Source organism: Gymnoscopelus microlampas (assembly GCF_963454915.1).
Source record: "Gymnoscopelus microlampas genome assembly, chromosome: 4".
NCBI lineage: Eukaryota > Metazoa > Chordata > Actinopteri > Myctophiformes > Myctophidae > Gymnoscopelus > Gymnoscopelus microlampas.
The window spans coordinates 34984545-34996943 of NC_139941.1; the positions used below are offsets into that span (position 1 = coordinate 34984545).

Genomic DNA, 12399 nt, shown 5'->3' on the forward strand with positions numbered 1-12399 from the left:
GGCTCCCATAGTGTCAGCCGTCATAACAGCCCCATATGACAAGTTCCAACATAGTTGATAGGAACCTGAGTTTAAAGTGTAATCAAACTTGTGTCATAACTCCTGAGCATACATTCTAGATGTTTTTGTTGTAAGCAGAGAATGTTATGAAATATTCAATCAATACCCACTAGACCATTGGCTCTCAAAGTGGGGAACGGGGACCCCCAGGGGTCCTTGGGGGTTCCAGGGGGTCCCCTGGAAAATGTGTTAATATGGAGTCACAATCATTTTAACCACTTTAACCTTTTATACTTTGGCTATTCAAAAATAGCAGATCTACAAGCTCGTAGGGGGTCTTTCACATGAAGATTGAGAAACACTGCACTAGGCACACAAACACCTGGACTGATGGAAACGCCCTCCAGAGGGATGGAGGGGGGCGGGTGAAAGAGGAGGAGGAGGAGGAGGAGGGACAAGGTGAAAGGAGGAGGAGGAGGAACAAGGCGATGGAATTTGGTGAGGGGGAGAAAACAACCAGGAAGTTAAACACCGTCTGAGGAGGAAACAAACAGTATCGGGAGCGAGCGTTGGAAACTAACTAAAAGAAAACAAGTTCATAAAGGCTTAAACTATCACCATCAGCCCAAGACAACTTCCACCGTGGTCGTCAGGAGACAATAAGGGCTCGTATTCTCACACAAAATGGACATAGATCCGGTAAGTGAGTGTTTCTGGGTTGTCTGTCTCCATGTTCTAGAGCTCAGGTGCAACAAGTGTTTGTTTTTCCTTCTCCATCTTGTTTGTCCCAACAGATTTTCAACACCTATTCTGTCAGATTTCCCCATGCTTGTTTTCTCCACCACAATCTAATCGTATGCATTTGCAACGTTAACAAGAAGACCACAGAGAGGAAGTTTTGTAGCCTGGACAACCAGGCCTCTACAGCCTCTTACGGCCACTATATAGTGTTGCCATGTCGTTTTATTATAAGCGACTTTAGGCTTGTTTTTCTGTAAAGTTGCTTGTAAATTATTAGTGGTTGCGGGTTTTCTGGACTTGTTTCTGAAGGGTAGTTGCTTATTTGGGCTTGTTTCTTAAGTGTAGTTGCTTATTTGGGCTTGTTTCTTAAGTGTAGTTGCTTATTTGGGCTTGTTTCTTAAGTGTAGTTGCTTATTTGGGCTTGTTTCTGAAGTCTAGTTGCTTATTTCCGCTGGTTCTTAAACATTTTCATTGCAAGGATGTATTTGTCCACAGAACCCCCCCATCTGAAAATATTTTGTAGATCGGCTATTTTCAAATAGCCGTAGCCTAGTCGCTTCTTTTGGGCTTGTTTTCAATATACCTGGTTGTTTATTTCTCTCGCAGAATCTGGCAACGCTGGTCTTTACAGCCTATGTTTACAGCCACTAAGGCAATTCAAACTTTTATCTTTATCTGCGTAAAGATAATTTGCGTAAATCTGATGTTTCATTTAACAAACATCGTCGACACAAGATACTTTGGTCGTAAATGTTTTATAGTTTACATGGCGTATCACCTCGTAGTGTGTAATGTATTTACAATTCAATAAAACAAGTTTAAAGCTCCATATTTCAGCTACATCCTAAAGATTTCGTTAGTTGTGCATGATGATAGCAGACATGACCTCAGTGCTTCCTTTAGTTTGCTATAAATGCAAAAAATACAAGTAAAATATAAACATATAAATCAGAAAGAGGAGCACATCACAAAGTGTATTAAATTATTCCAATGTTCTCTTCAATTCTCTATGCTATGCTACGTTGTTGCTAAATGATGACAGACATGACCCCAGTGCTGTGGGAAAATAAGCTCTCATTTGTGGAGGTTTAGACAACCTTTGAACCATAACTCTGCTGAGAGGAAGTCCAACATCAACACAGGCCTTAGCCTTCTTTCCAACACAGTTTGTCCATTACTTGCACTAAAATCCTGTGTGTTATTTTAACTATTGAGTGTATAAATTATAAATGTGTACAAATTATGGACCTGTAAGGTTCCATTTTGTTCACACTCTGAGTTACAAATGGATGGACTGAGGATTTTACTCCAGTGTGTAGCCTACCAATACAAACACACCTAACATCCCTACATTCCCAGATATGTTAAAATTCATGAATGGATCACATTTAAGCAGAAAAAGCAGTCCAGTCACATTCGTAGCCTTGGTGCTGTGTGAATCTTATTAAAAAATAAACCAATGTTTTGACAAAAGATGTCTTCCTCAGGGTCTTTTGTCAAAACGTTCCTTTCTATTGAATGAAATTCACACTGCATCGAAGCCACAAGTGTGAGTCAGTGTGACTGCTTCATTTAAAACGTGTATCTATCTCTTCCTCGTGATTGTCACCACAACATTGGTGTCCTCTTGTCTTGGAAACCATTGAAAAAAGTACATTATGTACCTATTTAGGGGAATCATTTCCTTTGTTTGTTGAATTGATCAATGTTTGAATGTAGTCAGCGCAGAAAAGTGACTTAACACTTCATTATGTTAATCATGTTCACATAGAGTGAGTGCCATGTTTTTTATTTGAGTTTTAACCACTTAAAACCTCTAGACTTAGTAAACTGGACCCGTCGACACCAAATCTCTTTGCCCAAAATAGCACAAGCTCACAACGCCTCGCTCGTGATGCTTTCGGCTATTTATACAGTATAATATATGTAGATCGGCTGTTTTTGGCTAGTGTTCCCCCCAGAATGTGGATGCTGGTGTTCAAGTGGTTAATGAAAAAGAGGAGTTAAGAGTTAATGAAAACACAAGGATATCTCATCGTATTTTCACATTATATCCATAGGTTATTGTTATAATTGTGAATACTCACAGATTAGTGGTGAGGGTAATTTGCCTAAATTAAGGCTCAATAAACTGAAGTTTAATGTGGCCTGTGTAGATTCACAGTGGGCTGTTTTATAGAAAATAACTGAAAACACACATGACTCATCTCAGTAAATCATTTTCTTAGTTAAAGCGTCAGTTAAATCAAAACTAGGACATCTCAACTAATGTACTCAGTGCAAGTTACAAGTCATTCCAAATGTAAGTTGGAAGGACGATGAAGTTGACCTGAAATTAATATGATGCGTAATGTTGCCGTCAACAAACTACTGCAACAAACTTGTTTTTCAGGGCATGTTACTGTTTCCCTTTCTCTGATGTAGTTAGCTGACATGCGATAGCTTTCTGCCATTCAGCAGACCTCATGGAGCTCCTTGTGCCGGTAGAGAGGCATGTTGGCTGGTTTGAAGAGGGGGAGGGAGCAGTCTTTTTTTTACAGGAAAGAAAGACAAGAAGGGAGGGAGGAGAGCTGGATGACGTAGCTAAAGCAGCCGGTTTCCCGGAGACGGTTTTGTTTATTGTCTGGTGGCGTCACAAAGGACTAAGAAGGGCTATAGACATGCACACAGATGCACACCATGTGTCACATTAACCGTAACATGGCTACATCCTAATCTAATTACCATATCATTATAAGCCACCACGTAACAATGACCACATTGCTTATCTATTAGCAGACACAGTGTCAGGTGTCATTCACATCCACGCAGATCTGGTGGCTGCACTGTTAGCTAACAGGTTGAGCTGAGGGAGTGTACCAACTACCAAGTGACACTCTGGCCAGCACAATCAAGTCAGCACACAGACTGGTGACTAGAAATATGTTCCTTCCTGATATGCATCATTTGATTTCCTCCTTAGATACTGGTGGCACGTGAACTTGTCCTTGATTTAGATAGAGCTAAAGAAATGCTGTATGTTCACTGTGCTTTATTATTTCCCTATAGAGAAATGACTCACCTACTACCAGTACGTTTATATATTAGAAATGTGAACTATATATAGAAATGAAAACCATGATGCAGTTATAGCATATAGTTCTATTACCTGTTACCTATCCACTTCGTACATAAGGCTTCACGGGGCGCTTCCACTTTTTACGGTCAGCTGCTGCAGTCGTGTTGCAGATGACAGTGGTTATAGTTATATTATAATTACTTTACTTACCAAGTACAGTAGTTGCACAGGAAATCTATATTGGTACAGGCACACTGATACACGCACAAAACACACACACATGTTTGTTTTTATTTTATTGTTTATATGTGCTCACACGTCATTGTAGCTCTTGAAAGTGTCACTGTTATAAAAACACTCTTGAAATCAAGTTTCATTTTGTTGAAACTATTCTATCTTTTTATTTGATTTTCAACATTAAAAACATTTCATTGCCCCATGCCTTCCCCCCCCCCCCCAGCACAAATAGTAGTTCATTATTATTCTCTCTCTTTGTCTTTTGTTCTCTCAAATCATCATACCCTCTGCTGAGAGGAAGACCAACATCAACACAGGCCTTAGCCTTCTTTCCAAGACAGTTTGTCCATTACTTACACTAAAATCCTGCGTGTTATTTTAACTATTGAGTGTATAAATTATAAATTTGTACAAATTATGAACCTGTAAGGTTCCATTTTGTTCACACTCTGAGTTACAAATGGATAAATGAACACTGAGGATTTTACTCCATTGTGTAGCCTACCAATACAAACACACATCCCTTCTCTCTAACATCCCTACATTCCCAGATATGTTAAAATTCATGAATGGATCACATTTAAACAGAAGAAGCAGTCCAGTCACATTCGTAGCCTTGGTGCTGTGTGAATCTTATTAAAATATAAACCAATGTTTCGGCACATTATAACTACTTTTTTATTTTATTTTCAACATTAAAAACATTTTATTGCCCCATGCCTTCCCCCCCAGCACAAATAGAAGTTCATTATTATTCTCTCTCTTTGTCTTTTGTTCTCTCAAATCATCATACCCTCAGTTATTTTCCATTAAAAAAAAAACACAGTTTGAAATCTTCCCAGCACCGGTCTAGTATTAAAACATTTAATCTGCTTTTTCTTCAGAAAAACAATTAGTCTATTCAGTTAAAATCCAGTAAACCATAATGGTAACACCTTACTTAAGGGTTGGGTCTATAAAGCATTATAACACTTGTTATAAATGTTTATAATCATGGATGACAACTTACAACTTTATAACATCTTATACAGTAAGTGCTGGTCATAATGCATTATAAGCTCAGTGGAACAGCACATTATAACTACCTTAACTTAGTTATAAACTTTATAAGTTGTTATGCATAATTATAAACACATCTAATGAGTCTTATGAAGCATTATAAGTGCATTACAAATGTGATTTTATTGCATTATAGACCCGACCCCGATGCATTATGACCAGCACTTATACATTTTGTTATTGTAAGATATATATATATATATATATATATATATATATATATATATATATATATATATATATAGTAATGCATAATTATAAACTTTTTTTGACAGTGTTATAATGTGCATTATAATACATTATAAATGTGGTTATAACGTATTACAGACCCGACCTTAATGTAAAAGTGTTTCCTTAGCACACCAACTTTATCTTAAATCACTGATCTTTTACGAGCACATCTAATGTAGCTATCCTTCCTGGGTTGGTTGTTGGGAGAAATGGGAGTGAGGTATCATTACCGAGAATTCTATGTGGTTTTGTAGATTACTGCTGTGCATTTTACAAGAGAGGCTCTACAATTAATCGAAAAATAATACAATTGTGAAATAGAATACTGCCGTGTCTCAGTGGGCTGCAAGCTTTATCAAAACAAAGGATGCTGTACAGAATCAATGTTGACCTCACCCTCAACCCCACCTTTTCCCATTTTCTCTCTCTCTTTCTCCCATTTTCCTCCTCTTTCCCCCTCCCTTCCTTTCTGTAGGAGCGGAATGGGGATGGTGCTGAGTCGCAGGTTGCACAGGATAAGGTATCGGCCCTGAGATCCCAGGTGGATGGAGTTAAAAACATCATGACCCAGAATGTGGACCGCATTCTGGCGCGGGGAGAGAGGCTGGACGATCTCATGGACAAGTCAGAAGACCTGCAGGCAGGGGTTAGTATCTCTGTGTGGGATTTAAAACATCCTGGAAAAGAGGGAAACAACGGACTTAACCTTTTGGGTTGACTGAGGAGGTGGGGTTGAGGAAGGGTGGCATTTTATTTTTCCACTTGCACCAATGTATTTATGATGTGCCATAGCTTGGACCCCAGCTGCAATGCTTTGCTGATTTTACATATACAGATTGGAAGCAATTGTAAATGATCTCCCCGTTTTTTTATTTAGTTCTTTAGCCCTCCAGAACCACAGGCAGGGGTCGTCGTCTCTGTGTGATGTAGTGCCAGAGTGAAAGATAACTTGTCTTTGATGCCAAAAATGTATTCACCACAGGCGTTTTGGTGTACTTAGTAGGGTGCCGCTATCTTGGACCAACAGCTGAGCCAGAATGGTCTCTCGTGGAGCGTATTACCTCTAATTGCTGCATCTTACTATAGACTTGATGGTAGTTACATCATTTCTGATTGGCTCTAAGCCCAAAGTTCTACTTGTTTGATGGTAGTACACTAAGTACATTGCAATTGTAACCATGACAGTAGGGCAAAAGGTTGTCATCAGGTAGTGGCACGAAATAGAACACTTGAGGCTGTATCTATTTACTGTATAAAATACAGTAGTAGAAAATGGCTACAGGCTGTATATGCAGTAAATGGATACAGCCACACATTGAAACACTGTACTGTATATTCTACAATGAATCACTGTGGTAGTCCCTTGGAGAGCAGGCTTATTCTTAGGTTTGAATATATTTCTTTCGGCATGACTTCATAGGAGGCCAGCCATCTACGGCTGTAGCGAGATTCACCAATGTCACAATTTGATATGGTTCACAATGTGATTTTCTCAAGCTCACAACGTGTCGCGATGTGAGCTTGTAGATCTGCTATTTTCAGGCTTGGCCAAGTCCTATTGTGTAATGTTTGTTTTTGTAGTCCGTTTTGGAGAACCCAGTGGTAGCTATGAGGTCATCATAAATAAATGATAAAAGCTGGAGCTAGTTACATGGTGTGGCTCTGTAAGAGACATGCAAATGCAAATGCAGAAGAAAACCATGCCAGATCACCTGACAGAAACTGCAGATCTCTGGCAGCAGTTAATCAAATATTTCTTACATTTCGTCGCTTCCGGGCAGTAACCTTGTATCTCCATTTTTTTGGGGTGTTTTTTCACAAATGAATGCCCTACTTTACTTTGTCATACAACGCAACACAGTGAAAATAGCCAATCTACAAGCTCACAACGTGTTGCGAAGCATTGTTAGGTTGTGGATATTTTCAGTACATTGGATCCATTGGCACATATTGTAGGTTGTTTTCTTGAGTGTAACAATTATGGGCTTGCAAGGTTTCCACCGGACAACAACGATTTGGTGAATACGTAATCTCACATCCACATCCCGCTGTCTCTCCATATTTGGTCAAGACTGATGTGATGAGGGCAACGGTGGCGCAGTCGGTAGCGCTGTCGCCTCACAGCTAGAAGGTCCTGGGTTCAATTCGCGCCGGGGACGCTGTTGGCGCTGGGGCCTGTTCTCTCCTCCGCGTCATCAGTGCCCATACCCTAGGTGGGGTTGGCCGAAGGGCCTTTCTGTGTGGAGTTTGCATGTTCTCCCTGTGTCCCCTAGGGTAGGTACCCTCACAAAAACATGCTGTAATCCTGATCTCTATTGCCTCCCCCTGGTCAGCCGGGGCACCTGATGGAGGGGAAAGGAACTGGTTGGAATAACGAGTTACTTCCACGCGCTACGTCCTACCGGGGAAACTCCCCCCTGTCAGGTGATAAGAAGCGGCCTGCTCACTCCTCATCCATTGAAGGAAGCATGAGCTCACTTCGGGGCTCTTTCCAGGCTGGCAGAGGGAGATAGTGCCCAGGATTACAGTTTAGGCAATTGGCACTGGGTGAAAAAATGTGTTACAAAAATCGTGGGATAAAAACAAAAAAAAGACTGACGTGATCATCAACATGATGTCAGAGATCCACATGGGAGCCACTCAGTTATTGGACCTGGTCCTGTTTTCTAGTTGGCTTCCACTGAATGAATTTCAGCTGTACTGTTTAGTTTGGCACCAGCTATATGACTTTGTGCTTTTAGATTAGGAGGATATGTTTTTCTTTATATAACAGACAGGTCTAATAACGTCATGTTGTAGACCCTGTTCTAGACCAGTGGTTCTCAACCTTTTCAGGCTGCGACCCCCCAAATGAATCATATTTGAACTGGGGACCCCCCACCCTGACAGGCACTTAGAATAGTAGGAGTTGAGGCCTTACATTTAGTTTGACTCGGTTCCACAGATAAATATTGTGAAAATAGGCGCTCTACGTGCTCTAAAAGTGTTACCTCTTTCTTAGGTGATATTTGACAATTTGGCCTATGGTTGACAATTTTTATAGTATAGTTTGTTGATTACTTTTGATGCTATGAAACTTTCATTTCAGAGGTGTTAAAAAGGTCTTAAAAGTCCTTACATTGTCGCTTTAGAAATGTGCAGATACCCTGTATCTGTACTGTATGTTGGTTTATTTACTGTTGAGTGAGAAAACAATGTTGCACATTAACACAGAGTACACTGAGTGCCAGGATTTTTAACCATTTTTTAGGAGCCGAGATACAGGCTTTTGAAGTCATAAGTTAACCAGAAAGTGGATTGGAGTCAAAATCTTCGGAAAATGATAATGAGATGAAAATGATATATCCTGGTGCTTACAAGGTAAAAAAAATTGAATTTTTTTTTTTTTTTTTTCAAAAAATTTTTTTCTTCAAAAAACGTATTTATACGGTTTTGGCACTCCGTGTAAGTATTGCAAAAAACGTATATATACGGTTTTGGCACCCAATGTGTTAAGCTAATCATCTGGGGACCCCCCAAAATCATTTGGGGACCCCCAAGTTGTACAGTGAAGTTGTCACTTAACGCAGTATCTCTACCCGTCCCCCCTGTCTTCCTCACCAGGCCCAGCACTTTAAGCAGACGTCACAGAAGGTGGCTCGCAAATACTGGTGGAAGAACGTCAAGCTGATTGTGGTTATTGTGGTAATCGTGCTCGTCATCATCCTCATCATCATCCTCCTGGCCACGGGAGTCATCCCCGTCAGCGCTCCTGTAACCCCCCCTATCGGCCCCACCAAATCGCCACCAACAAACCCGTAAACACGCACTTGCATACACACACATTTATATTCTACGTCACACAAAAATGGATCCATATACTGTAAATTGTTGGTAAAAACTTGTAAATCCGTTGTTCTTGCACCTCTTCACTCCACTGATCAATATTTTCTTTTTTTGCTGTAATGGAAAATCTCACTTGTCCTCAGTTGAATCAAGGAAAGCGACATCTGACTTATGTGAAAATTTGAGAAAATTCTATCACCTTTTGAGACTTATAAAACCCTTTCAAACGCCATATTATTTGGTTCCTAATCTGCATACACTTTCTTTTTAAATTATGTCGTTTCAATTGATATTATTCTCAATTATTACTTTGGAGATGCACAGTATGCATTTGAATGTGACGTGTATAGCTTAAAATGGTGAATGTGGTTTCGCCGATCTTATAGTTGTCTGTTTAATTCATTTGTATATGACCTATTTGCACATTTTTAAAGTCGGTATGTCGCCAGTCACTGTGCAACCTGTGTATTGTCATTACTTTTTTTGTTGTATGTTAGTTTTCTTCCTGTCCAAATCTATACACATGGAAAAAAAATATTTTAAATCTGAGAGTGAAAAATGGTCCCTTGTGCTTACGGGTCAATGAGCACAGCAAAAGAAGAAGAAATTATGGCCTGTAAAGATTTTCCTTTTCCGTAAATGATCAACTGAATGACCATGCAATTTTGAACTTCTGCTTAGGTTTCATGGGCTAACAGGATTCATGTGCTCCATGGATTGACCATGTATAGTATATTACTTAAATAAAAGAAAGGAATAGATAGTAGATCAGAATCATAGCTATGACTTTGACGCAATATCTTTCATATTATCAACTACACTGCCTTTGCTGTGGGCAGCAATGGCAGATTAGTTTATGTGAAATATATCAAACCAGAAATGCAAGATTTGTAATATTGTGCTGACACATGTGGTTGAATAATCATTTGTTTTAATGCATCTTGTTCATCCTTTTGTCTGATTGAGTTTTAACTAATAGTAGAGATGTTAGCATACCTGTATTCATTCATGTAAGAGATTTGGGTCCAGCAATGTTATGCTTGAAATTGGAGACAAGCATACTGTGCCTTCCGTTGCACATTACTGGACATCACTGCTTTAACTGAATACATTGATAAGCTATATGAAATAAAATAGAGGGGGGTCTGTGCATGTGTAGAGTCGTCTGCGAGGGGGCTCTGATGCAAGTGAAGAGTCATCGGCAAGGGGGCTCTGGTACAAGTGTTGAGTAATCTGGGGTTACTATGTACAAGCCAGTCCATAGTTGTTCTTTGTCCCTGCTTTTTGTCTTTTGACTTTTCCTTTGTCCAACGAGGTCTCGGATCTCCTTGCCCAGCTTGGCTTTAATTCCAGATGCGTGTTTGGCCTTTACACTGTACGCCGCCTTCTCCCTCGCTTGTCAGAAGCACTCTTCTGCTGCTTTTAACCTCAACTGCAGAATAGCCTTGTTCTCCTTCCACTGGTAAGTCAGTGGAGAACTCATGCCAGGCAGTGAAGAATAAGCCTATTATTTGTTCAAATAATAGGCTTGGCGATCTGTTTCAGTCCATTCTCATACCTCTGGAAACATAAACTTTTTCAGCCAGCCATCTGTGAGAGATTATGTAGCATGTTTTAGCAATGTCTCCCCCTAGTGGGAAAACGAATGGGCACATTTGCTATTTAGTGCCAACATTTTGTTACACAGGAATCAAATTAGTTTGTCTTAAAATTAAAATGTCAGATTAAGATTATTATTCAAATGTCTGCAAACAATCCGTATGAATTCTGCAAACATATCCCAAATCAGTAAGCATGCAGTAAAATGAATGCAGTCATTGTTTTGTTTTTTTGTCCCGAAGAATGCTGGAAAAAAAGATATGACCTACAATTATTAGAGTTCTGTCCATGTCAGTCCAAAGCAATTGTTCTAATACCTGTTGGGGTTTGAAGAGGTCTCAAACTTGTACATAGTTAAAGTGTCCTCACCCATTTGTATATTTGTAATGGCCCTTAACCTCAGTGTTAAAGAAAGTATATAGTCTTTAGAGTATTTATTTTACGGTCTTTGTTTTCCATAATGCTTTATCTCTCTAATCGTTTGTTTTCTTTTAATATACATATATAAATATTGGAAAATTAAGGGGTAGTGTATTATACTGATATGTAAAAATACTTATTCTTTAGATAAATAAAATCAATTTTGTTTTGAAAAAAATGTTTGTGGTACTTTTCACATGAAGATTACAGAACATCAAAATCAAAATAATAATGTTCAATGACAGTAATGAAAATATTTTAAACTACAGGGATTTGTTGAAAATCCTTTTTAAGAGGTGTACTTCATACCAGAATCCATCGTCTGTGTTGTAATTTAGATGGGGAAATGCTTGCCACAGATGGTCACACCTACTGTATTTAGACTAATAGAATGAACTCATCTTGATTATGGTGTTAGTAGTTTAATCTAAAATACAATAAATAGTATTGACTTACTTAAAGTTTGTTGCTTTAATGTCTTTGGTTTTCATTTAATTTGCCAGTTTACTATATATTTGTCATGCCTTGAGTATTATTGATTTTCCAATAGATAGATATTTGTTTTTAATGCTTTTGAATTCCTAACACCCCAAAATCAGTGAAATGCAACTACCGGTAATGTTATTTATGTCTTCCTAGCATTGTCCCTCATTATTAAAGTCACTACAATGGTTTCGGGGAATGGGATACACGTTTACACTTACTGTATGTGTGAGATTATGTGGATATTAGTTTTTTATTATGTTGAATAACACAAGAGGGCGACAGAGAGTTCTAATAGAAGACTGGTGAACACGGATAGTAGTTGTGATGTTTAATGTTGCTTCAATGTAAGCCAGCAACATGAAGATACAAAGCTACATTCGATGTTAGTAGCTAGCTTTTAACAACAGCTACAAAGCTACAAATAAGTTGAGCAGACTTCAACTTCAGATACAAAGCTACAAAGTGACAGATATGCTGTGTAGCTTTGTATCTATCTGCCAGTGTGAACGCAGCTTAACCAGAAAAGAGAGCCCTTCGGGCATTTGGCCCCATCCTACCTGAAAGCACCTCCATACCCCCACCCCTATACCAAAACAATTGCCCACCCGCCCACCTCATACTCATACCACCCCAAAATGACCTCAAATTACTGTATGTTACAAACCATTTGTTACTATGATGCATATCAGAATACAGATTGAAACCTTTAAGTGAGACCAAGTTTTAAACATGCCTTGACTGTA

The 12399-nt window shown here is 39.1% G+C and overlaps 1 protein-coding gene across 1 annotated transcript; it reads left to right on the forward strand.

The window, feature by feature from the left end:
- Positions 1-508: 508 nt before the first annotated feature.
- vamp8 (vesicle-associated membrane protein 8 (endobrevin)) lies at positions 509-11348 on the forward strand. Its single transcript, XM_084055037.1, has 3 exons — positions 509-699; positions 5802-5972; positions 8930-11348. Exons 1-3 carry the CDS (start codon positions 685-687, stop codon positions 9125-9127), a joined length of 384 nt encoding a protein of 127 aa, XP_083911163.1. The 5' UTR covers positions 509-684; the 3' UTR covers positions 9128-11348.
- The last annotated feature ends 1051 nt before the right edge of the window (positions 11349-12399 follow it).